The 27,951-nt window shown below is 42.3% G+C and overlaps 3 protein-coding genes across 5 annotated transcripts in view; 1 reads left to right on the top strand and 2 right to left on the bottom strand.

Annotated features, from left to right (window-relative positions):
- PDCD11 (programmed cell death 11) overlaps positions 1 to 10,342 on the bottom strand; it is a 29,293-nt gene extending 18,951 nt beyond the window's left edge. For both annotated transcript variants that reach the window (XR_012043688.1, XM_072869170.1), the window contains exons 1-15: positions 10,201 to 10,342; positions 9,299 to 9,410; positions 8,595 to 8,726; positions 8,248 to 8,415; positions 7,189 to 7,350; positions 6,408 to 6,531; positions 5,858 to 6,039; positions 5,216 to 5,323; positions 4,552 to 4,758; positions 4,101 to 4,225; positions 3,424 to 3,484; positions 2,581 to 2,727; positions 2,208 to 2,459; positions 1,188 to 1,331; positions 284 to 484 (exon numbers count right to left, since the gene is read on the bottom strand). Coding sequence is in view for 1 of the 2 variants with exons in the window: in XM_072869170.1 (XP_072725271.1) it covers positions 284 to 484; positions 1,188 to 1,331; positions 2,208 to 2,459; positions 2,581 to 2,727; positions 3,424 to 3,484; positions 4,101 to 4,225; positions 4,552 to 4,758; positions 5,216 to 5,323; positions 5,858 to 6,039; positions 6,408 to 6,531; positions 7,189 to 7,350; positions 8,248 to 8,415; positions 8,595 to 8,726; positions 9,299 to 9,400 (2,115 nt within the window). In the remaining variant the exon portion in view is untranslated. The remainder of the gene's footprint in view (positions 1 to 283; positions 485 to 1,187; positions 1,332 to 2,207; positions 2,460 to 2,580; positions 2,728 to 3,423; positions 3,485 to 4,100; positions 4,226 to 4,551; positions 4,759 to 5,215; positions 5,324 to 5,857; positions 6,040 to 6,407; positions 6,532 to 7,188; positions 7,351 to 8,247; positions 8,416 to 8,594; positions 8,727 to 9,298; positions 9,411 to 10,200) is intronic.
- A 99-nt stretch (positions 10,343 to 10,441) lies between these two features.
- ATP5MK (ATP synthase membrane subunit k) lies at positions 10,442 to 13,715 on the top strand. 2 transcript variants are annotated; one of them, XM_072869222.1, is made up of 4 exons: positions 10,442 to 10,553; positions 12,378 to 12,475; positions 12,568 to 12,663; positions 13,590 to 13,715. In XM_072869222.1, the coding sequence occupies exons 2-3, from the start codon at positions 12,389 to 12,391 to the stop codon at positions 12,658 to 12,660; spliced, it is 180 nt and encodes a 59-aa protein (XP_072725323.1). In that variant the 5' UTR covers positions 10,442 to 10,553; positions 12,378 to 12,388; the 3' UTR covers positions 12,661 to 12,663; positions 13,590 to 13,715. The 2 variants fall into 2 exon arrangements, with proteins under 2 accessions (XP_072725323.1, XP_072725324.1); XM_072869223.1 differs by lacking the exon at positions 10,442 to 10,553 and adding an exon at positions 10,565 to 10,972.
- A 1,229-nt stretch (positions 13,716 to 14,944) lies between these two features.
- On the bottom strand, positions 14,945 to 27,402 carry TAF5 (TATA-box binding protein associated factor 5). Its single transcript, XM_072869218.1, has 11 exons — positions 26,827 to 27,402; positions 25,282 to 25,522; positions 23,713 to 24,028; positions 22,863 to 23,026; positions 22,101 to 22,236; positions 21,470 to 21,590; positions 20,343 to 20,472; positions 19,128 to 19,292; positions 18,513 to 18,690; positions 18,185 to 18,362; positions 14,945 to 16,903 (listed from the first exon to the last, which is right to left on the bottom strand). The coding sequence occupies exons 1-11, from the start codon at positions 27,353 to 27,355 to the stop codon at positions 16,686 to 16,688; spliced, it is 2,376 nt and encodes a 791-aa protein (XP_072725319.1). The 5' UTR covers positions 27,356 to 27,402; the 3' UTR covers positions 14,945 to 16,685.
- Between the last annotated feature and the right edge of the window lie 549 nt (positions 27,403 to 27,951).

The raw sequence follows: 27,951 nt of genomic DNA, 5'->3' as shown, positions 1-27,951 counted from the left end.
ATTTTGCTAAGTTTGCGATATGATTAACAGTCCAGAAGCTGGTTGGGAAGATTGGTCAATTCACAACCAAGTCCTGGTTCTGATGGGATTCTAGCAGCAGCTGAACCTCACTTTTAACACAAGCAAGTTATAATGACTCTCTGAAGCATCGCTAGCTTGACAGGCACTTCCACTTCAACACACTAACTAGCGTATCTTCTTTTTGCTGCAGATACTCTGGATTCCTTACAGATATCTCCTTCCCCCCCCACTTTGTTTGACCGGTTGAGGTGGCAAAGGATACGATGTGCTCTCCCTTGTCACTTAGGCACATAACTCTGGGCAGGACATCTCCCTCTTGAAGACAATGCCACAGGAGCTTGCAGTTAGTAACAAAGTCAGAGAGGTGAACTGTGGGAATCGAGGCTATCACATTGCCTTCATCTTCTAAGACAGAAACCTCTAGCCCATTATCTTTCTTCTTCAAGACTTTCACATCAACCATCTGAAAAGAGAACAAATAGGGTAATATAAAATTCAAAGTCTTTGAAGTTGTCCCTTTTGATGCACAGGGTACCAAATGCTGTGCTGCAGGGGTTCTGACATGGCCTCCTACCTATATATGAGAAAAATCTCACATCAAGAGGGCTGAGCCTAAAAAGCATGCCAACATTCATAGTAAAATAAAAGTAATTCTCAGCTCCCAGAGAAATCAAGAGCTAGAAACATTCTCTTGGTTGTGACTTCCTATTTGAAGGGCAAAGGGAATAATTTAAACAAGATTAGAACTGTCCTGTTCCTGCATTAGCAATATCTGCAGGGTGTTGGAAACTGCGTTCATTCCAAAGACAACAGAGAAGCATTTCAAAACGTTTCTCTGAAGTTGTCTTTTTCCAGGGAGCAAAAGCAGCTGCTTTTGGAGTGAGAACATCAGCAGCATCCAGAAGAAAGAGAACTCCACCTAGGAGTAGGAGCACTAATTTGGTACCTCCAGAAGGACTGTCCTGGGGCTCCTTTATCCTGACCTCTGACAACAGAGATCCTGGTTTTGGTCCAGGCAGCCAACCACACAATAAGAAATGCACATTTAATGCTACTTCCTGACTACCAACAGCTTTTCTTGAAGCAAAGTTGTTCAAAGTGATACCAAATTGTTTGGAAAACAAGTAGGAAAAGGCAAAAAAGGGAGCAGTCACTGAATTCAATACCTCTCCTATTTGGTATTTCACTTCCTGTTTCTTCTTTGGCGTACATTCCTTTTTGTCCTCTGGGGCAGGCTTGCCTGATAACCTGAAGGACAACAGGAGTCTTTCCTGCTGGGGCTCACATTTTAAGACCATTACTTTAACAACCTGGAGCGAAAAAGATAAAACAAAAGTTTAATTCAGTTGAACCTCCTCCTCAGTGTGCTACCACCTACAAAATGAGACAGGGAAATGCATACACAGTACACTTTTCTCTCACACCTAGGATAGCAGGCCAGTGACTCTAACTTAACAGGTTCAACCAGAGACAAACGTCCTTCTGATCACACATATGGAAAATGGAAGTACATAATCATTAAATTACTTGTATGTGGCAAGTCTGTAGCAGAATTGAGAATAAAATTCACATCTCCAGATTTGCAGTCAGAAATCTTGACTAGAAAATTATCCTTCTCCTTAGACAGCCAACAAACATCAGGATTAAAGACAAAGAAAAGCATCAGAAAAAATAATGAAGAGGGCTAAGTTCTTTATAAGCTCAGCCACAACAAAGACCAGAACTTGGTGAACAGCATGGTTCCCAGAGTGCCTGGTTAAAGACATGCAGGATTTGAAACAAACAGGAAAATCAGAATAATGCAGAGGCAGAAAACCTCATCCTTCTGATTCTGTAGGTAAGAGTTTTAACTTCCTTAGAAGAAATGGCAGCCTAGAACACCAAACTTCTACTAAGATCTCAGTAACTCAACCAAGTGTAGTCCCTATATCACATACCAAGGTGTCTCCTGCACACCAGAACAGAGAGAACCTAGAAACAAAGACAGCTCTGTGAAACACTCAAGGAAGAGCTGCCCCTTTCATGGCCTAATCTGTTTAAATGGAGCACAACTATTAAAGTGAAAGGACATGAATATCTCTTGGTGCAGCTGGTTCCTCCAGGGGAAAATCCATGTTGGAGCCAACTCAACTGCAGATTTCTCTTTTGCATTCAAACACAAGGCATGGCATAGATACATTAATTACCTGGCCTTCATGGAAGACTTTATCTGGACAAGATATGGGTTCTGAGCTCAGCTCATTCTTGGGTACCAGACCTTTGACATCATTGTAGAACTTCACAATACAGCCAAACTCCCTTGCACACACCACAAAGCCATGTGTGATCAGACCTGGTTTTGCATCTTCATAATTGGAGAGGACTGGAAGCTTTGACTGGACAAGACTTTTCTTTAGAGTAAGGATCAGCTTCTTTCCTGCAGGATTGCACTCTAGCACCTACAAGAACGGAGTACAAGAAGGTTCAAAAAGCACATCTGCCATTGTCTGATCAATCCAGCTGCTAAATACTCAGAACAAGAGTGCAAAGCAGCTGAAGACCCTGCCTGGCAGCTCTCACCCGACATTTGACTTCATCTCCTATGTTGTACTTCTTCTCAGGCTGCTTCAGGATCACATCAGCAAGATGCATGGACGGCACGAGCCCTTTAATCCCATCAGTCACTTTCACTTGCATCCCAATGGGTTTCAATGCAAACACTTTGCCCTAGAACCCAAAATAGGGAAAAGGATCAGTAAATTCAGCATGAAAAGCAGACCGTGCACAGGTAGGACACAGCCAAGACATTACACCACCTACTATCACCAAATCTAATCACCCTCCAAAAAATAAAATCTTAGTCCAACCCACACTCCACCCAATCAATCTGACCCATTATCTTTTATACATTACATAAGGATGTTCTACAGCCTCTTTTCCTTAAGCATAGGCTACTTCTGCAAAATGCCAATTGACTCTGGCAGACTAGAATTGTTTCCAGAGACATATCCAATACAGTCATGACTCTGACATAAGAATGATCATAACTGAGCAACTTTCTGCCCATCAGCTGATTGTGATGGTCCATACATGAACTTTTACTTTGAGTGCAAGGCAAGTTTTAGTTTCTTTGACTCAAGTCTTTCTAAAAAGGTATTCATGGCCATAAATAAATGACTGACTGTGGCTAAAATTTTATTGCCTTGGCAGCATCATGAATGAAAACCTGAACAAAATGGAAAAGAAAAGTATCACATTCCATTAATCGAGTCCTGCAAGGAGAGGTATTTCTCCTCACTTTTGTCTCACTAGTCTGGATCAGAAGTTGAATATACATATTAGGCAGAGGAAATGCACATTAGCTAGATCATTGTTCTAAGTATAATGGCCACACAGTACTGTGTCAGTCCTGCAGAAGCTCACCTGCACCACATCCCCTGTGTGGATATCTTGGTATTGCAGAAACCGCGCTTCAATAATCTGACTAGGAAAGAGACACAGCAAGAGATGACCACTCAGTCAATCTGAAGGAAATCCAGGATCCTTGCCTTGCCCCAAATATCCATTATCCCACATACCCCCCAGTGCTCTACAACTCCAGAGTTCTGTGTTTTACTCCAACTGATCCACCTCCCAAAACAGCTCTCTGGACATAAAGCTCAGGGACGTTCACTAGGCTCCATTCCAGATGACAACCACATAAGTTATGGCCACCAGCTGTGGCTCCATGAAAGGGGAGCCCGTCATCTGCATTGCTTAAAGCCACATAGATGGAAATACTAAGAGGGAGAAGCAAAATGGGCTGGGACTTGGAAGATCAAGGTTCAATTTCCTCTTCAGCCACAGTCTTCTGGCATGATCTCGACAGAATTAATTTAGCCTTCCTGTGCCTCAGCCCATCAACTACATTGATGGTGTCCCAGCTCCCTATAGTATGGGAAGGATATGCAAGATGCCCAGACAACCTGACACGAGGCAACAGAGATACAAAAACCCCAAATGGCAAGTTCCAGTCCACCAAACCAATGTCGTATTTTCCACTCTCGACCAAACCCTTCTAATCCTTCAACCGATTTTCTGGAAGAGTCTATGAAACTTACTACTTCAGAGATACAATACACATCTCATCCATCAGGCTGTAGTCAATGATCCGACATTTATGTTTGCATCCTGTCTTAAATGCCCCAGGTTTAAAGGATTTTCTGGTTTTTGAAAGATGTTTCAACTAGAAAAAACAAATTACAATTTAGTGTTTGGAAAATGGCAGCACTGATATAGATCTTAGGTTGAAGTGGCAGCCTCTGACCAAACTGTTCCTCTAACATACTCGCTCTATGCAGCAAGTTTCACCAGTTCTTCCTCAACAACCCTCCTACATTCTAACCTGAACAAAGGGAGGTATGATTTGGCAAACACCTTCCATGTTGTCCTAATTTTGTTGTATTTGTCTCACAAAGAACATAACAGTAGAAAATAAAACCTCCTCCTAGCCTCCTTCCCCAGGCTACAAAGATAGCTATGGAGGACTTCCCTCACCGCCCTGGTACGTACCCGTGCAAATGCAAGAGTGCCATCATCGAGCTCAAAGATGGCACCAAACTGCTTGTAGAAAGCTTTCACTGTCGACTCTTCCACCACTGCCCCCATGCGATCATTGGAGAGCTGGTTTGGGGATCCCCCAGGGTGGAGGAAGGCCTGCCGTAGAGTAAGCCGCACCACCTTGGAGGTGGGATGAATAGAGAGGATGCAAGCTTTCACCTGGGAGAAGATCATATGTTCGTTAAACACAAGTTTGTAAACAAAAGAGGAGAAAGGCACACTGCTCATGTTTTTAGACATTATGCTTGGTACCTGAACTCTTTGTCCCTGTACAAGCACTTCCCATTGCTACTAAGACATCACTTCAGTTCTAACAGCTTCACAGAAGAGGGATTTTTGCTTTTGTCTGTTGTTTATGGGCTAGTCTGATACATGACCGCACAAGACATTTTCTATCACTTGCAAGTCTCTCGTGCTTCCCAAATAACTCTTCCATTACCCCAGGAACGGCTTTGCTCTTTAAAGCTCTAACACAGCCATGATAGTAATTCAAATAAAAGATGAGAAAGACTGCTATTGTCAGTAAGATTTCAGAGATTATTCCACTGAAATATTGGAAAAGACAAGAGATGTTGCAAGCAACATACCAACACCAGCCATCCTTCACCCTCCTTACCACTTGATCTGGAGAACAGTTCATGGATTTCTCTGGGTCTATGTGCATGAAATCCACAATGCCAGTGAAGGAAGACAGAAAGCTCACTTTGATCCCGAGTGGGGCCACCTAGAAAGGGGAAGGAAAAGATGCCAAAACAAATTTGCACGCAGTTTTCATGCAGCTCAGAAAGAGAGAGCAATTCACACGTTTCAAAAAAAGGCAGTCAGTGCTAATCAACAAGCACATCACAAGAGACAGGAAAACCGCTAAAAATTCTGCTTTCTACACTGTTTTGCAAAAACAATCCTCTAGTTTTTCGATAATGCTGTGTTTACTCTGAAGACTACTGCTAACCTGTGGAATACTTTTCCTAGGCAAAGGCCAGAGAAGCACAAAATGGATCCTGTTCTGCTTCAAGTTTCATCACCAACTCCAGGCTGAAGCCTTTACACTCATGGCATCACAACCAGGACAGAGATCAGAACTTAGGTGAATGAAGTGGAGGCAGTGCTTAGCAGATCATAGTGTTTGCTACTGTAAAGCAATTGAGCCCAAGCACAAAATTTTCCAGGGCATAAACTTCCACCTCTACTTCACTCGTCTCCCTACCTTCACCAAGGGTCAAAAAAAATCCCCCAAAAAACCCAAACCAGAGCTTACCTTCTGCACTCGAGCCTTCACCACCAGCCCTGGTAATAAATTAGAGAGGGTCCAGTTCTGTCGCTCTGTTGCAAGGGATGCAGCAACCTCTGATCGATCAATGGACAAACGGACCACTCTTCCCTCGTTCTTTACTTCCACAATGACACAGTTCAGGTTCTGGCCTATTTTCAAGTCAGGCCCTACAAAGACAAGTCACAGCATAAAACCTCCACCAGGAACACTCAGGAATTCCCTTCCGCTCTTTCCAAAGCTTTTTCAGAGTTCCCTCTATTTTAAGAAGTTAGAACTCCTCTCAATCTAAGTGAAGTCTATTGCCGGAAGGGATGGATGGTCTTGGAACAGTAACATAGCCTGTCAGAAAACAGGCTGAAACCCAAAAGCTTGTTGCAGACCAGGCACAAAACTGCTGTTTTCAGCAACTTGCAAAGACTCCACCTTGACCCAATCTCACTGAGGTTCACTAACACCACAGATATAACAAGCTTTAATCCCTGTCATTCTCCACCTTCATTTTAACCCCAGCAGCTCCTTCTGCACTACCTCTTACCTCTCTTGACTGCTTTGATGTAATTTTGGGCTTTCTGACGAGGCAGAAAAGCATGAGTCCCACTGACTCCAATATCAATGAGGTAACCATGGTCTTCCACACTAGACACAAAGCCAGAGAGCAGCTGTTGGGAGGGAAGCATTGCAATTCAGTAACATGATGAAACAGCTGGGTCTTCAAAGAATGCACATGTGGTAAGAGACTCCCCACTCAAATAGTCAATTCTTTCATGAGGACAGAGCGCTGAGTTTTCTAGAGCAGCAGAAAGAACACTACATTCGTTCTTATCAGAGAGCTCATCTGGCGGTGGGGTCTCAACTCTACCCTTATCCAACTATGCACGTATGGAGTTCACAAACCAGCAGGGAAAAAAATCAGGATGCTCAAAAATAGCAGGTGCTTTTTTTTTTTTAGAGCATGTGCTCTAATTGCAGGCACATGCCTGCAACCGTACAGCTGGAAACACAAAACCTAAACAACTAAGCACCTCTGCAAAGCAGGTTAAATACTATTCTCCACATAAATAACAAAGAAACCTACTCAGAAATAAGTCATTAAATAACTTGTCCATATTGAACAGAATCAAGTGAATGGATTTCATGAGTGACAACCTGGTACCAAGACCCAATACTGCCCTCTCCTCCCTGATCTCTTCCATGGTGGGAGCAGGTCCATGTTCTGCTCTGATCCCACGCAAGGACAAATTGAAATGTTCCCCCACGCACTGTGCAAGAGGCACCTCCAAAGTCTAGAGAGGCTGTGACAGACGCAGAACACCTACCATGCCCGATGCTAGTGCTGAAGCATTCAGACCCTTATTGACCTTCTTGGGGTCGATCGATAATTTGATACTCCGACGTCCGTCAGCACTTTTCTCAACACTGGTTACAATGCACCTGACCAGTGTCCCTGGAGAATACATGTCCGAGAGCGAATTCAAGTCCTGCCCAGCCAGGTGATCAAGAGAGAAACATACAAATTTTACAATATTAAATAATATAAGAAGGCCAGAATTTGTTACTGAAGTAGCTTTTGAAATCAAAATCCCATAGGAAAGTCCTGTTTCTTTGTCAACATTACAGTAAAAGACAGGAAATGCCACAAAGACCAGGATCTCAATATAGAGGCAGGGATGACATTACATGATGTTAGCAAGTCTAATAGGCTTTGCTTAAAAAGGAACACTGTGTCAGCCGGAGTCAGGAGGTTGCAGCTGAGAAAACACATCTACAGAGCCAACAGTGACCCTAACCTCACCTCCATCTTTAGCAGGGAAAACCACTACCACCAAAAGGCTAGCACACCTGGCAGATACCACATTCCACACCAACTTGGAAAAATTTATGAAGCGCTGACACCACAGAGACAGGATAAGAGATTATTCCATCCTCATTCTTTCTAGCAATCATCATTACCAGAAAATCGCAAAGTTTGCTTGGAAAAGCCAGTTCCAAACCAAGGTCAGCCTACGTTAGCACTACGTGGCAGCACATTGCATGCAGCAACACATAATGAAATTGCAAGGACCATGCTAATCCCCATGCCCTCACATCATCTTTCAACCACTTCCCTAACTTCTTCCCACCATTGCCTACAGCCAGGGATCAGTATTTAGCTTCAGCAGCAGATAGGCAGCACAAATCTCTTAATGTTCAACAGGCTGCCTACAAAGTTCAAGGACTATTTAGCCAAGGCTAAGGCACTGCAGGTGATCAAATTCAAGTCAGCTGCGAGACACCAGAAACCAGGCTCCTAAGCAAGACCTCAGGGTTGGTTCTGAGGTATTATTAACACTCCCTAGCTCCCAGGCACAAATCACAGCCCCAGTCCAAGGTCTCACCTCCAGGAGTTCTCCTTGGGCCACCTGCTTGCTCAGCATTTTGCTGTAGGCATCGCTGATCTGCGTGACTGGCACAAATCCTGAAAGTCCATTGGGCAAGCTGATGACTAGCTCGTAGTCACTGACCTCTTTTATACAACCAAGGAGCAGCATCCCCTCACAGAGCGTCTGGGAAAGCAGGAAGAATAGCATACGGTGGATATCTTGGCAAGTCAGTGATAACAGGGCGGTACACACGCTTGTGTCCCAAATCACTGATGTATTTTACAGGTTTACTGAGGAAGAAATGCCATTTTTACACAGCCCAGAAGAGAGACACACACAAAATCAAACATTTATCCACAAACCTCAATTGTGAGTGGTTCAATATTCACAACGTTGTCTTTAGCAGCAACTATTTTGTCTGCCTTGAACTTTTTCTGCTTTCCTTGCTCCCTTTGGCTCCTTTTTCTTTTCTGGGATTGTTCTTCATGGTGAATCTAAAGCAGATTATAAGCAGAGAGGAAAAAACCAAAAGTGGATAAAGAGACAAACTTTGCACTAAGGCAGAACTCCGCTGCCAGGAATAAAATCAGAAGAAAATACTAGGATTGGAGAAAATAAGAGAATGACCTTGCTAATTACTGTATGTCTACATGCAAGTCTTCCAAAATATCTCCTTTTGGGCTGAGGCCAATCATTTATAAAACTGTGAATCTTGGGAATGGAAAAGAGTGGCGCAAGTGATCTGCACAGCACTCCACTAAACAGAAAAAGAAAGACCAAACTTAGGCTATATCCATTAACATTGGGACAAGATGCTTGTGGAAAGTTTAAAAGCTAAACCCTGATCGACAATTTTGATTGAACTTTTTCTGTCATCACATTCAACATGCATCAGACATGAGAGATCTTTAACAGATCAGAAGAAAGGTGCATGTCAGCAGTTATCTCTTTCTGGAAGTCCCTTCTATAGTTTACTGTAGAAGTAAGGGATGGGAAGGATTGTGGGTCATATTCTGACAGTGGAAGAGCTCTAAGAAGAGTTAATAGGAACATGCAAACAACATACATCAAACAAATTGTCCCGCTCTAACTTTGGGTTGGGGGTTTTTCCCTCTGTGGGTTTTTTCTGGATGCCCCCTCGAGGAAAGTTTTCTTCCATGGATGCCATGCTTGCACTTCTATAGCATAAATGACAAAACAGAGATTAAACTTGCAGTTGTTACACTTGTTCCTCACAAACACTGAAGAGACATAAGAGTCAATTACCCCCAAACTAAGAAAGAATTCAGATGGCTACTTTACAGGTAGTCAGTAACAAAACAGAAATTCACATTTCTGTTTTACTACACTGAAGTGCTGCAATGGTCCATCTAGATACGTGTATCCCTAACACTTTTTACTATTGCCCAATTGTACTAAAATATTAATTTTTTAAGGCAGACAGATGCACCACATAGATATTCATAAAACTGCTTTAGCCATAAGTTTCCTGAACAGATCTTTACTACATTCAGTGGGGGCAAGCTGGAATTACCAGCTTCAGTCATCAAGGGGAAAGTTGTGACTGAAACGCGAAGTAAGCTTGGTCTGCATTATTACTGTTTGGATACCACCCTTAAAGGTTAATGTGATTTGATACACTTTTGTGTAAGCTACAAGTATATCTCACTATATATTTAATAGATACGTTTAACCTTGCTACGTTTCAATCCGTAAACAACACCTTATTTATTAGGTCACGATTCACATTCTATTTATTACTTTGGTCAACAGTACTTCTACAGAAATCAGCACTGAAACACTCTTATCAAATTTAAAGTAGTCTGTTAGACATCTAAAACTTATTTAAAAGCGAAAGCACATAATAAAGTTAAAGTTCATCATGGCACGCTTCATCGAAGGGCTCGCTAAGCAACAGAGACACCTTCCACGGCCGGTAACAGAGCCGACTGCACGGCCAGGCCTCACCTCCTCGAGCCGCTGCCGATCTGGCCCCGCAGCCCCTCGCTCGCCGCCGCTGGGCCCCGGGCCGCTGCCGGGGGCGCCCGGGCCGGAGGAGCGGGACTGGCGGCCGCACGCGGGAAGCACGGCGAGCCAAGCGGAAGCAGTACGCGGGGCAAGGGGGAAAGGGCAAGCGGAAGCAGCGGGACTGCTTCCCAGCCAATCAGAAGGAAGGGGGTGGAGAGAACCCGCTCGCGGGGGGGGGTGCAGCCAATCCGCGCGGCCCGCGGTGGCTGCGCGCGGCGCTCGGCGGCCGCCATTTTGTGGGAGGGCGCTGGCGAAGGGCAGAGTGCGGCGGCGGGACGGCGGCGGCGGCTGAGGTACTCCTGGGCGCCCGCGGGGGAGGGTGTCCGCCCCGGCCGCAGAGCCTCGCCCAAGCCCCCTCCTGCAGGGCTGCGCCGCCGGGCGGGAGAGCGGCTCTCTGCGGTGCCGAGCCGTGGCCATCCCCCGGGGCGCCCGCGACCTTCAGCCGCGGCGTCGCTTCCCTCCGCGTCCCTTCCCCCGGCCCGACGCGAGCTGAAGCGAGGGTCGCGGCTGTCGGCGCTAGCCTGCGCCAGCGAGAGGGGCCCGGCTTCTGTGCAGGGCTGGGGCGAGCGCGGCAGCCGGTGGTGCCTGGTGTCAGGACAAGGGCCTGGCAAGGGCACCAGGCCTTTCTGAAAAAGAAAACTTGTGCTGTGATGTCTGGGCTCTGAGCCGTCCTCGGAAGGATGCAGTGACTCTTCTCCAGGCTTTTGCATCGGTCAGGCATAACAAAAGATGACCTTGGCTTTCCAAGTCATGTATGGCAGATGTTTAGGGGGCTCATTTCGTTAAGATTTTTAGCTATGACATAGTCAGTGCAGTTACAGGCACGCTTACCTGATTATACACCAGAGATACATTACTGGATTGGGTTGGTATAAGAGCTGTGTTAATGAACATAGCACCTGCTATAGCAGTTGCTTGTATCCCTCTTCTGGGCACTGCTGGCTACAGCATCTGCCTGGTTTGGTAGGTAACCATATGGCATGTGTGCTTCTTTTGAGGTGAGTTACAAGATAAACAACAAATGTTTGTTCTAAACATAAAACCCCCTTAAACATTAGAAAAATATCTCTCTAAACGTTAAAAAGAAAATACCTTTTATTATAAGTGTGATCAAATGCTGGAACCGGTTCCCCAGAACAGTCGTCAAGTCTCCATCTCTGAAGATATTGAAAACCTGACTGGGCATGTTCCTGAGTGGCATGCTGTAGCTGCCCCTGCTTTGAGCATGTTGGGGTTGGGCTGTGCAATCTCCAGAGGTGCCAGCCTGAACCATTCAGTGAATCTGCAAGTATGCTACTGTAGCCATGCCAGGCTTTTGTGTTAATGAACTTAGAGTAGACTTGAAACTTTGGTCCAGACATAGACCAAAATTGGACATATGGACATAGACCAAACTTTGGTCCAGACCATAGACCAGCTGAAAACTAACTGGAAAAAAAAAAAGTATATTTTTATCTAGATCTGTGAATACTAGGGTGGGCAAGTAAGATGTAATAGAAATGTGCAGCTGAGAGCAGGGCAGTTCTTATTAACAACACTTGCACTCTAATATGGCGTAAAAGTTGTAAAGCAGCATTTTGAATCACAAAACAGAGTAGTGGTCTAGTCTGAATCTTGTCACCAAGTTTTTGGGTATGTAACTGAAGCTATTTCTTAGCTAAACTAGTGAAGATTATCTTAATTAGGTATTGCAGATTCCTGAACAATTGGTAGAAATTTGCCTGTGTTGAATGGTTGTGTAGGCAGGACTGGCAGGTGTCTTTGTAAGTGCTTTCAGGAATTTTCCCTTTTGTTATCATCATCATACTGACTTCCTCCTCCCTCCCCCCCCCAGTGTTTAAATTGGGTTGAATAGGTGATGAAAATCATAAGTGTTCTTCCCTTCAGAACCCCTCATTTCCTTGTCTCTTCTTGTGTCACCTGTTTTGTACCTTAAGGTACAGCCCTCTGAATTTGCCTGCTCCTTATGTATATCCACTGTCTGTTGAATGTCCTGAAAGCAGATTTAATAGCTGACTATGGAAGTATTAAGCTCAGTGTAGAGATTAGTTTGGTTTTTCTATTGATCCTGTCCAACTGACTGTAAAACTTGTTAACTGTTCTGTATTGCTTGCTAGGACAAGCAACCATGGCTGGCCATGACTCAGGATCTCAACACCAGTTCACTGGATTTCAGAAGTACTTCAATTCCTATACCATCACAGGCAGGAGGAATGTATGTATTATGTATATTAACTTTTGTAGTCTAGTATAATGGTGTCTTCTGGGTTTTAGGATGAAACTAAACTTAACTTTTATGTTTTCCAGTATGTAATAGCAACATACACGGGCATTGCAATGCTCATCTTGTATTTCAAGCTTAGACCTAAAAAGAAAACTCCTGCTGTGGCAGATAAGTAAATGGTAAGTGGCTGGTGTTCTTCCAGGACCAAAATGATTCAATGCCAGCCCAGGAAGAAAGAGTGACAAAGGACAAGTTGCTAATAATACAATATAATTAGAGAGAGAAACACAGGCATGTGAACTTGGTATTTATCATTTGAAACCTCAACTAAACTATAGCATCAGCTTATTTGGGGGCATTCTGAATGAAGTAGGTTGTTAAAGGGGGATGCAGAAAGGTGGATACCAGTATTCTGGTATCAAAAGAATACAGGATACCAGTATTCTTTTTGTTCTTTTGATGTGGTAAATGGGATTAGGGACATCATGCAGGGAAGAAGAGTAAGAAAGGAAGGAGGAATGGAAGGATGTTGTAGCTAGGTATATCAGGCTTTGCCTACACCTATTAGGTGCCTCTGGTCTGCCCTTTTGCTGTAAAATAGGGATAACTGCTGCTTTGTAGGTTATTGAAATAATAAAGTAGTACTTGAGGACTTACTTCTTAGTTGTAGTAGAGAATTCCAAGCGGAGATTAATGCAGTCTATGAAAACCTTCCTTTGAACAGAGAAAAAGAGCACCATACGATGGAACTGTGTATATTGCACACCTGATTATGCAAGGCCCTTATAGAAGTGATAGGACTTGTCCTTTTATAGCAACAACCATGTGTGACAAAATTCTAGAGTCACTTTCAAATACAAAATTTCCACTGAAATGGCATTTTTAAAAAACCTGTGGGCTGTCTTCATAGTCTGCAAAAAGGTGTAGAAAACAATGAGCTTGAGCATCGTTGTTGTATGTTAAAGGGACATCAGTTATTTCTTCCTGGGTGTGCTGAAACTTGCCTGCTCATAATTAAAATTGTTTTGGCTTGGAGAAGGGGGATGCTCAGTTAGTAGTACCACTGTGCAAGACTTGCTATGTTTGATCTCTCTTCTCTTGGCAGGTTGCTGGCATGTCTGAACCTCCAGTCTGTGTCAATGTAATGCAAGCTGATGACCTGTTGTGGCTAATAAAATACAAATAATTACTTGTTTTACTGGAAATATGAAATGGTACAAAAAAGCATAAATGTGGCGCTTTGCTCTTTTTTTCTTCTGTCAAGAATAGTTATTTGTAGTGGAGATGGAATAGCTGGTTCCTGTCATTGCTATCTTAACTAACCTCTTCTGCTGTTATAACACACCCTAAAGTGTTCTGAGTACCTGGTAGTAACCTAGGAAAGACCTCAGCAGCATGACCATAATACTGGCACGGAGCTCACAGCTGATCAAAGCAGCTCCCCACTTCCATGTCATGGTGGGTAACAGTAAGCGTACATGGCTGGCAGTTACCTGGTTGCTCCCATTTTTTGCATTCCAAGCTAGTAGCTTACATGGAAACAGTGACTTCTTCACTATTATTAATACAGTGCAGATTACAACTTCTGCCTCAGTTGTCTGTATTTTGCATAGAACCTGTTTGGTTTTGATGGAAAACCTCCCAAAGTAGACCAAATTATGGTATTTGAGCTTTTTCTGTTACTGGCCTCTCTTGCAGAGGTAACTGCCAGAAAGAAAATGGCTTCCTTTGCCAATGTTAAGCTCTTACAACTCTGCATGTTCATAAACAGTGACTTAAGTAGTTCAGTGCTTATTTTTCTGGATATAGCTTTTTAATAAATGAGGTGTTCCTACCACAGTTAGATATATTCAGCCCCCTACCTGCCCAACACTAAAATTTGCCTAACACGTTCTCCACAGTGTCTTTCTGTATCTCAATTAAAACTCAATACCTTCCTTAGATGTCACATTAGTGCTGATGTGTGAATCTGATTATATGGCACCGGGCTTCCTGGAAGAGTGCCAGCAGCAGGGACTTCTGATGTAAAAGCATGCAAATATACTTCCCAAACTGAGGGCAGCAGGAGGTAGGCACGATTGCTGGGGAAAAAAGGAGGGATAAATTACAGAGTCTTTGTGCTCTCGCACTCTAGTTCATGTATCTCAAAGGTGCTTCCTGGGCCTTCTGAATATATCTAGTTGTCTTCCTCTCCTATGAGTGTTTGCATAAATGGCCTCTGCTGCATACAACTTTCCAGATGAATAATGGTTAACAGTGTAATAGATCTAATTAGCTAGAACCCATCACCTACCCTTAGAACAAGATTTACATGAGATGGCTAGTCATCAGCTTACCGTTTCTGAATTACTTGTTTCTCTTGGCAGAGCACTCACAGTTATGAGCGCTGCTCTTGCTTCCATTGCAGCCATCAAGGGAAGAAGATACCTTCTTGTAACATACAGACACAAACTATGTGGTTTTAGTATTTATTATAATATCAAAAGTATAAAACTGTACAAAATACAAAGGCAGAATGTGGCAGTGTTTTCTTTAATCTGTCAAAACTGTACATGCTTTGTTTTAGGTAACTTGTTTGATTCACCATAACTGTACGTAAATCCAAGTGGTCATATTGAGAGCTAGGAAATTTTGTTGAGGTACCATTACACAAAGAAAATCCATAATCACTTAGTTTTAACCTTTTTTCTTTAAAAAAAAAATTTCCAGGTGAGCTTCCTAATGAATTTTCCACTCTTTGTTTTGGTGTATAATGCCTGTAATATACCTTTACTCCAAGAGTTAGAGAAGGAATGAGAGGGGAGGTAGCTCTATTTACCTTAGAAATGTCAAGTCTTATTTTTATTTTCACTAGAGAGCCAGTAGGTTGTTCAAGTGCCCAAGCCCTTACTGGAAGTAATGAGGAACACAAACCAGATTTCCCTGTATACAGCTTGTAAGAGATTAAAAAAAAAAAAAAAAAACAAACCCCAAACATACAGCAACAAATACAAACAAAAATAAACAAAAACAACACCAAACCCACACCAAACTGGGCCTGTCCTTTGGGGGTGGTGTTTTCTGTTCAAAGACCCAGAAAGTTCTACTTCCCTGTGTTTTGCATGTTTTACTCTTCCTTAGAAATAAAGGACTGAGCTTTCCTGGTTGTCCAAGAGTACTTACTGGGCTCCAATGTTTTTGTGGGTGGAAATTGTCACTTCAGCAGACAAGCTGGCCTTTCAAAAGCAAACTGGTAATACACTTAGGACTGATTAATCCTTTTACTCTGCAATAATGTTGCAATTTCTTGGCTAGTTTTACATTTTGATCTATTAAACCTTGTGCAGAAAGGATGCGGGTTTTTAAAGTTCTTTCATATCTAATACAAAGTAAAAGGGTTTAAGTCCACTTTTTTAATAATGGGTATTTCAGTTGTGCCTCAGTTCTCCCCCCCCCTTTTTTTTTTTCATACAATAAAGTATGAAAGTAAATAAAGTTCACATTGCACTTCTGGTTGCTTATCACACTTATAGCATTGGCTACCTGTGAAAACAGAATAACAAGATCTGTGTTTCCGATACCTCAAAAGAGCACAGGAGTTTGAAATCTTTTCAGGACTTAGTACTTGGATGCATAAAACCCACACATGTAACGTTGCAGCAGTTCCCCACAAGCCTCTGCCCGGAGGACCTACTCTTTCAATGCCCTGTTTGTTGCTGTGATACTGTCACCATACCTGTTGCCCAGCCCAGGCTATAGTGAATTAAACTACATTCTTTTTTTCTGCAACAGAACAGTTTTTGCTTGTGTTTGAGACTGATTAAACATTTGCTAACCATAAATTAAGTGCTTTAAAAAAATCATTTGAGAACACATACCAAAGCTGTTAACTTTCCACAAGTTTCAGCAGAGCTCAATACCATCTCTGAGAGGAGACAGCCATTTTCATATATGTATATATATATATTTTTTTTTTTATCAAAAGCACCATGAACAATTCCTTCTTTTACAGCCACGATGTCTTGTCAATCTCCAGCATTTTCAAACTGTGGATAAACATGCAATAGCAGAACTGAGAAACACTGCTTGCATCAGTTTACGTAGTTTCATTTTTCCTGCAACAGACTAGTGGGATCCACCTGTACAAGACATTCCTCCTCATCTCATATCCTGAGGTCACTACTGCAATGACTTGGCACAGTCAGTCTTGCAGCTTCCCAATTTACTGTGAACTGTAGGCTCCCGCAGCCAGCAGCAAGTTTCTGCGTGTAAAATGGAGGTGTACAACGGGGGTTGATTTGGTCATGTATGTACCTAGTAACAAGTCTTGGGAGTTTTCAGGCAAGTTTATATGTCCAGTGGCTGTAGTAAAGTCATCAGTTTCTAAATCTTCAAATGCCTTCACAGCATCCCACAGACGAACTGTGTTATCCATTGAACCTAAAAAGAAAAAAGAACAACAGTTTAAAGTCTTTCATTAATAAAAAAGTTATATTAAAAAGTTACTGGGGAGCAAGTTAACAGAAATTAAAGCTCAAAAAGCAGCTTTGCTCGTAACTGTAGACTTATGCCCTCATCCTGCAAGGAAACAGACTTTCACAAGCCTCTAACATACTGAATGCACACATAAAAGTTACCAGGATTTCAGCTTTCCTGTAATCTAACCTGAACGCCCTGTGGAAAAAGCACAAAGAACTACTCCCTCAGAACACTTGGGTTTGGATTATATCACCTAGCACTGGAAAAGCAGGACCATCCTGAGGGCTAGATGCCAATTTCAGGAAATGTTTATGATTCTAAGTCACATAATAACAGTTTATTTATTTGATACAGGGAAGACAGCAGAATTTTGCAGGCCCAGTGGCCTGTGCTTTTACCACCCTGCAGGCTGGATCAAACCTGTACCCTGTCTGTTAGCTTTCACTCCTGCAATAGTGGCTCACTGAGGATTCTCACTGCACTGCATTTAGGAACATACTACTAAATAAATCTAGAATATTCCTAGCTTCAAATATTCCTGGTTTCATGAGGAAATGACCCTGATGAAATTACAGTGTCTGTCCATCGTTTATTCTGTCAATAACTTGAACTTATTGGCTAATTTCAACCAGTTGACAGAACAAGTTTCAAATTCATTAAATTCCTATACATTTTAAGAAAACAGTTCACTCAACATGGAGAGACAAAACTTTGTGCCTCCATGAAGGGAAAACTGGCAAAGGAGCTCTGCTATATTAGACACCAGAGAATCCATGTGGACAGGCAGGAAAAACAAGCAGGCTTCACAAGTTCTGCTACTCATAGACCTGATTGTTAATATAACACACACATTTCTGTATCAAAAATCTACCATGAAGAAATAGTAAGGGTGTGGATAACTCATCTTCCTTTCTATCCCTTCCTCTCTCTTCTTTTTAGTCCTGCTGCATGTCCCACTCTCATTCCAGTATCCTGCACCTCTCTAGTCCAGTCACTTCTTGTCTGCCCTAGAGTTATTTCTAACTTCAGATTCCACCCCCAACACTGTACACAGATCCCAGCCTTCACTATCATCTAACTGCATAACAGCTTTCCTTCAGTTCCTGGAAGAGGAGTGAGGGGCCATACTTCACAGTCCAGTGAAGTACTTGCCTTGTACCAGCAGTTTTAAGTTGCTGCTTTTGCTAAGCAAGTAATTCTACTTTGTCTTCCTCAATTTAAAGGAAAATTTCAGAATTTTACCTGATGCTAAAATCTCCCCATCTCTACTGAATCTGAGCGCGTAGATAGTGTCAGTGTGCCCTTTCAATTCTCCAACCATCAAGCCATGTCCAATATCCCACAGCAGAACTCTTCCATCTGTCGCTCCAGTAGCCAGGAATCGTCCATTAGGAGAAAATGCCAATGAATGAATTGGTCCCTAAAACAGACAGTTAGTGGGGGACCAAACAAGTGAATTAAGTCTATTCACATGCAGTCAGTCAAGCCGTATTCGTTCTGAACACTATTCTTCAGAATCTCATCACAGAAATAAAAAATCACTTTCACACTGTGAGTGATATGCCTTTACCTTATGTCCAGTGAATATTCTTACACAATTCCCGTTCAAAACATCCCAGAGCCGTATAGTCCTGTCTGCCGAGCCTGTGGCAATATAGTTGGAGTTCGGATGAAATCGGGTACACGTCACATCAGCAAGATGGCCAGCAAATATCCGTAAAGGTTGGTAGTGATCCGTTGCCCACAGACTGAAAAGAAAAGCTTTATTAATAAAGACAACCCTAATGAAGTTCAATATCTGTTGCACAATGAGGAATAAGAGGAAATAATTATGCAGTGGTTTCTTACTGGTCAGTTTATTGAATTAGCAGGATCTGTTTTGGAAAAGTATACTTTTCAGAAGGGAGAAACAAAGAATATTCTGTCAAGTTGTTAAACAACTGGAAGAGAATACTTTTAATCAGATGGTCACATAAGGGGACACCATCTCTTTAGTCATCAGATAATTTTATGTGTGTTGAAAAGAAAAAAAAACACATTAAAACGTTTGTTCAGTATTTTAATTGACACAAAATAAAATTTCTTTCCAGTAATAGGGCAGGCTAGAGTATATCAAGCTATCACTTTCAGGGTTAATCCACCACAAACTGACCCAGACAAGTAAAAAATCCATCCAGTTTCTTACCGAGCCACTCTGTCATGTCCCCCTGACACAAAGTAATAACCATAAGGAGAGAATTGTGTATCCCATACTGGATAGTTGTGTCCTTTATATCCCACCAAACACGTGAACGTTTGGAGACTCCACAATCTGACAGTGCCATCCTCAGAACAGGACAACAGATAATTCCTGTCACAGGAGAAAGTATAGCATATTACATATCAAACTTACACAGGGACTGTAAAATCATTGCATAAACACTACGAGATGTCTAAAAGAAAAACTGTCCACTGAACAGCATCTGTTTAGCATGTCACATATAAATCAGCATTTTGGTGGGATAAGCAACAATAACCAATTCAAGCAGAATCCAGTCCTAGGCCCTTATGCAAAAGAGAGAGATGACTGGATGTTGATGACTAATTCTGATTACACTTACAGCAACACTGATGGGAGAAAACAAAAACAAAAACACACAGAGCTGGTCTTTACTCAGGAATTCCAGTTATATGAAAAAATTACTAGTAAACTGCTATGCTGTTACTTCAAAAAAAAAGAATAAATCTTTTAATATAACTCTAAACCAAATTTCAGGATTCCCTGAAAGAGAATTCATACGATGTTCCCATTCTCCATTCATAATTATAGACTCTATATTCATGTTCCACACAAAGTTTACTTCTCAGCTGTGTTTCTGTGATGGTTGTTTCCTGACTAGACACATGCAAAAGCAAAACTTTAGACATTTAAACCTGCTTTCTACTGTCCAAGCTCTCGTAATTACATAATGGTTTAAAATCTCTTATTTTAAAGATACTATTCCATACATTTTGAAAATAAAGTCTCAATAGAATATGAGAAACTTGAAGAAGTGCAACAATATGCTATTCAAGTCTAGTTTTATGTTTTGCAATACTGTAAGTGCAATCAATGCTGCAGTATTTTTCCTCTCTACAATTCAGTTAGTCAAAACCCAGCTTAAACTACAGTTTGCAAAAAAGATGGCCTATTTTGCCATCAAAGTCCTGAACCTCAAAAAAAGGGCTGGCATCCTCAGCTCCACTTGATTTCAGTAATAGCTGACAGTGCCCTACACCCTGAGCATAATGAGCACTTACACTTGCACACAGTTTCTTATAAGCTGCATAAACAAGACTGCATTAAGAACATGTTTGCATTCAGTAGCATACAATTAAAACTCAAGACAAGCAAACTAGTTAGCTTGTAAACTTATTTTACCTATCAGGACTGAAGCTGGTGCCATAGACAGGTCCACTGTGACCATATAAAATCTTCAACTCACTTGCTGTCTTCTCATCCATGATCCTCTCCAAGACATCGTCTGATTCTTTGTCAATGAGACTGAGGTCTGCAATATTTCAAAGTTCATGTATCATAATAACTGTCAGAAGTTCAAGGATAAATGCCATAAACAGGAAAACAAATAATATTATCTCTAAAAAAGGCAAGTATGATGTGAACATGACAAAGTACCTGGGAATTGGTAAGTTCGAAATATATGATGGCATTTAAAATACTTTTTACCATTGTAAAAGGTGAAAATAATGCTTTACATAAATAATCACTCTTCCGTAAGTCTTCACTGAGCTAAAATAAACTAATCCTAACGTGTGTTATTTTTCATACATATATTGTTCAGCCTCCAAACACGATAACTTCTTGATACAGATGCCAAATTTTCATGCCTTTTCCCAGGAAGTTAATATGCCACAAACATGCTTTACAGGCATGTTTTGACAGCTGCACACTACACACAACTTAAAATAACTTTTAGTCTGTAGGCTACTGTTTGCTGAACATCATGACCACCTCTCAGTTAAAAATGAAGATTAAGAAACGTTTGCGTGGTATCTAGCCGCAACCTCAACACATTGTCCTGTAGCTCAACACCTATGCAAATTAATGGAAACCAGGCTTCTTTAATTCTGCTGCTTATATAACATTCTCCTCCATCCTTCTCAAGAGTTCGCTCCTATAACTTCCCCCAGGGTACCTCTAGGCTCTCCCCTAGATCACCTAAACCCAATTGTCTACTACCCCCTGTGGTTACCATCCAGTTAAGAAGCAAGATGGCTAGTTCCACACTAGTTATGGCTAGTTCCAAGCTCCATGCACTGACCACCTCACAGCAGGTGTACACAACCAGATTTCTCATTCCTTTAAAAATGTTGCTAATGGTAGTATATAAGATGCAATCATACATCTATGCACATATTGTTTCTTCAAAGTGAAAGCATCTAACTGCTGAAGACAACTCTCCTGCCACAGACATCCTTCTCTGTCCACGCAACACGCAGCTGTCACAAGTAATGCATGCTCATATTAAGTGTTATTGTCTTAATTACCTGCTGCTGTTTTCACACTACGTAGCTTTTTCGGAGTCACAGACCACACTCTGACAGTAGAGTCAGCAAAGCCTCCTACAATCATGCTAGAGTCATCTGTAATATCCACCGCAGTCAGACCCTATACACGAAATATCCATTTATATTGTTTGTATCTTTCATGATGCATTTCAAATATTATGAAATCCTAAGTAGTAATAAGAAAATTAACTTGACTTATTTACAAAAATAAGAGGGAATTATTCTAGGACAGACATAAATACACATAAATTCTTGCACCATTAAAAATAAAACTATATGAACGAAGCACAGTCAATAGTGACAAAACAGTACTGTTTTCCAGTATTTTGGTGCAAAACATCTACTGTATTCTGTACACTTAGGGCCCCACAGGAAAAGCAAAAGAAGGAATTATGGCAAAATCAGAGCAAAACCAAGGAACACGGACATTAAATAGTTTAAGGAGTCTTTAAAAAGAATTTTGAAGATTTTGGAATATAAACTTTGCAACACTTATTCCAAATACTCCAACAACCCTTGCCAACTCTGTTAAGTCTTCTTTCTTTATTTAGAGTGATGTTTATAATTTTGATTCCCTTTTCCATATTACCCAAACTCTTCTTTTACCAACCTGGTAAGCATTAAGGAACGTGTAGAAACAGATGGAGGGTAGGCACTCTGGGCCAAGACGCACACGTCTTGCAGCTTCCTTCATATTCATTACTTTATCCAGCTTGTCAGAGTCTTTCAGTTCAGGCAGAGGAATTCTACAAGAAGCACACATTTTTACGAACTTGCACCATTAAAATAAAGCTATATGAATGAAGCACAGTCAATAGTGACAAAACAGTACTGTTTTCCAGTATTTTGGTGCAAAACATCTACTGTATTCTGTACACTTAGGGCCCCACAGGAAAAGCGAAAGAAGGAATTATGGTGAAATCAGAGCAAAACCAAGGAGCACGTTCCATATTGTTAATCTAAACAAAGAAAGCAAAATCTTCGCATGCAACCCTATACCTCCATATTCAAATACAAAACAAGAATTAGAAAAAATTAAAGACTATGTAGAAGATTAACTGATGAGAAAAAGAGCCAGTAGATTTAAGAATTTCAGACAGGCAGTGGAACGAGATAAATAATTGAGTATGACCTGAAAAGATTAGTGGGTAACTGAGTAAAATTTTATCAAGGGAAATCTAGATTGACTTGAAGGGCAAAGACAGAGGGTTATATGCTACGTTTTCCATTACCTCCCTTAGAAGTCTTATGGCTAAAGCTGTGTACAGCTGAAATGGACAAAATGCTAAAAATGTCATGTGAACAGTGATGCAGATTTGGCATGACAAGACTGGATTTAATGAGACTTCTCTACACATTGTCCCCTTGGTACCTGTTTTGGGGAGGAGCATTAGGGTCTTGTTTTTTACTTTTTGACCCTACACTATCTTTTTTAGGTTTTTTCTTCTTTGGCTTTCCTTCCTCATTTTCTCCTTCTTCATCTTCATCATCCAAAGGCACATCAAACTCTGGTTCTTTCAGTAAGCCAAAGAAAACCTGCAAGCCAATAAAACACACATGAGGCAAAACAGTAATTGCTCTTCTTACTGAAAGCTGATTTTTTTGATGCAAACTTTTCAATGTAATAGTCCAAGCAATAGAGCTGCCCCTTTAAAACTGCTATGTTTAATATTACTGCATACGTTATTGGTTAGCCCATAACAAATGTAGTACATGTTCTGCTGTTTTACCCAGCAACTGATGTGGACAACTGTAAGTTCTCCCACCATCTCTTAGCACTTCCTTAAAGCAGAATCCCTACAGCTTACATAATTTATCTGTATAGTACTGTGGTACTACACTGTCAAGAGCTACACAAACACCCCTTGCAGTAACAACTGGCAGTAAGAAAGAATTATATCTGTTGTACAAAAGAGGAAGCCAAATAGTCAGGTGTCCATTTTAAAGCCACAAAGTAATTCACGAGTTAGTTTAAGTTTAATTCAGTGGGCTGAATACAAGGTTGTCTCTCAAAGGGGTTGAACAGTTTCTTCTACCGGACAGTGACACATCTTGATCTCTCTACTCCTGCCAACAACTATTTGTACAGTTTTCTTCCTTTTTTCTGTTCATGCTGTCTTTTAAGATCTCAAGTGACAATTGTCAGTCTATACTAAGGTATCTCCCTGAAAAACTAGGGAGAATTGTTCAATTATAAAAGTGCAATAATCTTTCCCTCCTACCTTTGCTTTATTAGCCTCTCGTTTTGCCTCCCCAGCCAAGCTTCCAACCATAGCATCTATCTGTTGTTTACTGCGAGGCATTCCATCAAAGATATCAATGTAAAGATGTTCCTGAACAATGTTCCAGATCTGATTGTTCTGCTTTTCCTGAAGATGCCTCTTCAAGAGTTGGTAAGAGTCACGGGAAATACGCAGCACAAACTTGCTTGTTCGGAAATCCAGCATGGTCTCGTTACCTTTCATATGTTCTTTTTTGGTTAAGCTAGATAATACACGCAGGTCATCCTGGTAATAGCACTCCTGATCCCCATGAAATCTATTGAAACAATTTAAGATATGGTAAAAAAATTATTACATTAAATTTATTATTACATAATTAATTAATATTACATAAACATTACATTTAATATTACATAAAATTTATTACATTAAAAAACATTATCTCCTAAGTGCACACTTATTTACATTACTTTAACATTAAACATATATGTAAGGACTTTTTGGAAGCTACGGACTACATATGGGATTACTTTTCTGCTGAAATAAATTTCATCCTGGGAAAAATACGCCAGTGACTTACTGTCTACAGTAAGAGCATTCAACAGTTAAAAAACAAGATGAAGAGAACACACAAATGGAACCTCACAGATTTTCATACACCCAAAGCATTCTTGCCTGAAGTAAATAGTTACACTAACATGTTTATTTACAGAAATGAAACCCTAATTTGTGGTATCATAAAGTACAGGGCATTTTTTATTACGCAAGACTACTTGGATGTATTTATATCTGATTCATTATAGGAATATGCACATTTCATAGTATATATATCTCTCACTCTCCACTTGCATTATCTAATAGCTAACATATGTCTAGAGTTTCCCATTTTTACTCAAACCATGTTATAAAATAGTTGTGGCAGGGAACATTTTAACTATTTACAGAACCATTTTTGCTGACCATATTGGAGGGAGACAAAGTTATCCTTTTGGATTGAAATATTTCATAATTAGTCTGAATACAGAAAACAAATTAAGTTTAATTTTCTTCTCAAGTGATAAAGAAGTGAAACATAGTAAGAGCACAGAAAATTAAAGGAATTAATTTATGGCTAATCTATAATCTCATTTGAAGAATTTCAATATACATGCTATGACATTAGCAAATACTTACAGTGAACATTATTTTGGCATCTCAGTGCAATTTTCCAGTGCTAAAAAATGACCCCACAATCTTTCCCTAAAGAAGCAGCATCTCTTCATTGACACTTTTGCAGCAAGGAGCCCATCAGCTCACCATAAAGATGGTTCAAAATGGACAGTTCAAAAGCATGTAGTTTGCACATCTTTCTAACATAGGAGATTGGAAAAGGATTTAAGAACAGTTACTGTAATCCATGGCACCATTACTTCAGATTCCAAGTCTCTTCAACATTAGAGAAGAAAAATAATATGTACATATATATATATATATATATATATATAAAAACCCCTATGCTACTATAGCTTACAGATTTAATCAAAGTAGCAAACACAAAATAATGCAAATGCACAAATGAAAATAAATTACCTTTCAAAAAAAGACTTTGCTTCACTCTCATGTTGATTGTAGACCAATTCCAAGTACATGTGCACAAAGAGAGGATAAAACAGCTGAGACAATTCCGCTCGATGACAGTCCAGGGAACACTCAATGAAGTGTTTTAATCCACTGTAGTATTCCTCGTACAGTGTTGGGTCCCCCTGTTGATTGTAGGCAGACAATACTGCACTCACATCTGGCTGATCTTCCACAACAACGCCTCCTCCAACTGCAAAAGTATTAGCATATAACAAGAACTTGTAAGATAGCCTGAAAGAGCTAGCAAACGTACAGTGGCTAACAACTCCACTGGTAAGGTGAGGCACTCTGAGCAAAACATGACACTAAGTCTTGTGCTTGTTCAGCGCTAAGTTTAAATGATACCAGTGAGAGGATGGTAGTGCATTATAGTTCAGCAGCCAATTCTCCTAGCACCTTCAACCATTTTTTGCACTTTCCTTGACAACAGTTGCCTATAAGGTATTTAACAGAGTGCCTAAGTCAGTTAGGATTGTAAGTCAGTTAGGATTGGAAGAAGCCACTAACATCACCAAAATACATTATCTTTACTGCTAAGGCTAGAAACTGTCAAATGAGGAGTGGAATCTTTCAAAGCCTGTAAGATATATCCACTATAATTATTTTGCTTCCAGTAAACGAGCAAATTAAGTTCATCAAGTGAACAATTCACCAAGACAGGGCAGTGACTTTTTGTTACTTGCTAACACTGAGAGCTCTGTTCTCCATAGCAGTCATTAAACGTTTTCATTGTTTTGTCTTCTATGTAAAAACAATTGCACCAGGTGATACCAAGAACAAGCTGACTTTATACTGTGCATTTACTGGAACTCGGACATATCATTTCCTGATATTTCATTATACTATTCTGTAAAGCTGTCCCACAGAACACCATGATTAAAAATACCTAGACTCCAATTATCCAAAGGACATCTCAAGTACCCAGCAACTCGATCCAGAAATGTATAAAGCCTCCTCTACAAGTATCCTATGGCTCTTTCTTCAAAATGCAGCCTCTACATCAGGCCTCCGTTCTCATCCCTGTGGCCACATCTTGGACCATCACCTCTAACTACAAAGGAAACCTTCAGCCTCCTGCTAGGCTGTTAGTCCAGATGGGACACAAAGACAAGGGGAAGCAACTCTCACTTTTGACAGTGCTCCCCACAAATAGGACAGATACCCGGTCCTTGGTCCCTTGCTCTAGGGAGGGCACCCCCAGGAGATCCCGATCTCTTCCCGAGTTGTATGAGGGAATGACACACTCGGGGTCCCCCCCGAGAAGGCCGGGGTAAACTCTCGCCTCGCCTCGCCCCCCACGGACGGCCACCCCAAGGGAGGCACGACCTGACACCGACCCTTGTACCCCAGCATCACGGAGAGCCGCCGGGGCTGCGGGATGCACAGGGCCCCCCCAGTCCCCAAGGGTCCCGCCAGGAGAGGGCGGCCTCCCGCCCCGGGCAGCTAACCCGCAGCCCCCGCGCAGCTAACCCGCAGCCCCCGCGCGGGCCCCACCTTTCCCTGGCGGCACAGCGGCGACCGCCGCCACCCCGGGGCTGGAAGAGGAGACAGTGGCGGCGCTGCCTCCTATCGTGATGGCGGCAGCGGCGGTGACCCGGCTGAGCAGCGCCTCGCCGCCGGCGGAGTCCGCATCGCCGCCCGGGGCTCCCAGAAGCCCGGCGCCGGCAGGGCTGAGGGCAGCAGCGCCGAGGTCGTCGCCGAGCAGGCGGGCTTCGCGGCGCAGGATCTCCTCGGACTCGCGGAGGTTGCTGCGCCGCAGGAACTGCAGCACGGCCACGAGCGTCTGCCGGTCCAGAGCCGCCGGGGAGGCGGCCGGGCCCGGTGCCGCAGGCTTAGGGGGCGCCGCCTCCCCACCGCTCCCCGCCGCCTCCCCCTCCGCCGCCGCAGCTGGGGGAGCGGCGGGGGCGGCGGCGGCGGCTGGAGGAGCGGCTGGAGGAGCAGCAGGGGGCTGCGGCGGCGTCCCCGCCTCAGGGTCCGGCTTTACCGCCGCCACCTCCGCCGGCTCCTCAGGTAGTGCCGCCATCTTGCATCGCCCCCCATTCGCCGGCAGCGGGCGGCCGCCGCCAGGCGCGGACGCTCTTGCGACAGTCAGGGCAAAGGACGGGTACTGCAGCCGCTGCCTACCTAGGCACTCGCGGCTTCATTTTGCGACGCTGCTAGGAGCGCTTTATGGCAGCGGGAGTGGCATGAGTCTGGAGGAGCGGTTGAGGCCACTGCTGCGGTGTGGGCGTCCTGGCACTAAATAAGTGTAATTTCGGGTAGTAACTGTGCGGATATGAATCACGGAGCTCAGCGGTGCTTGCGGTGTGCGTATGCGAGAAACCTCGTCCGGAAATGGATTGCTTGGGTGTTAATAAGCCACAACCGGTGCCCTCCTTGGAGTAGGCAAAGGATAGCCTTGCTCCGAGTTAAATTAATTACGGCTGGGTCGCTTGATTTTCCAGGTATTTCTAAGATTGCTTCTTTTATTCGCGTTTGGTAAATATGGATTCGTTGATATTACAGAATTAAAACCTTTTTTTGAAAGAAACGGGTATCTTGTGATTGATGCGCTTTCGTGATAAATTAAACGTTTGCCTGTGCTTCATTAGCGAGTCAATCCCTAGCTGGAGGAGCGAC

This window comes from Ciconia boyciana, chromosome 8 (genome assembly GCF_034638445.1).
Source record: "Ciconia boyciana chromosome 8, ASM3463844v1, whole genome shotgun sequence".
In the NCBI taxonomy this organism is placed as follows: domain Eukaryota; kingdom Metazoa; phylum Chordata; class Aves; order Ciconiiformes; family Ciconiidae; genus Ciconia; species Ciconia boyciana.
Note: the sequence above shows the minus strand (reverse complement) of the source record. Positions and strands in the feature narration are given on the sequence as shown.

Bases quoted from the DNA above. Each gene is read 5' to 3' on its own strand.
- ATP5MK (XM_072869222.1), top strand. From the start codon at position 12,389: ATGGCTGGCCATGACTCAGGATCTCAACACCAGTTCACTGGATTTCAG. The intron at 12,476-12,567 runs GTATGTATTATG...TATGTTTTCCAG, and splicing joins CCATCACAGGCAGGAGGAAT to TATGTAATAGCAACATACAC.
- TAF5 (XM_072869218.1), bottom strand. From the start codon at position 27,355: ATGGCGGCACTACCTGAGGAGCCGGCGGAGGTGGCGGCGGTAAAGCCG. The intron at 21,591-22,100 runs GTTGGTAAAAGA...TTTCGTGTATAG, and splicing joins CGTTCCTTAATGCTTACCAG to GGTCTGACTGCGGTGGATAT. The intron at 18,691-19,127 runs GTAAGAAACTGG...TTTTCTTTTCAG, and splicing joins GGACATGACAGAGTGGCTCG to TCTGTGGGCAACGGATCACT.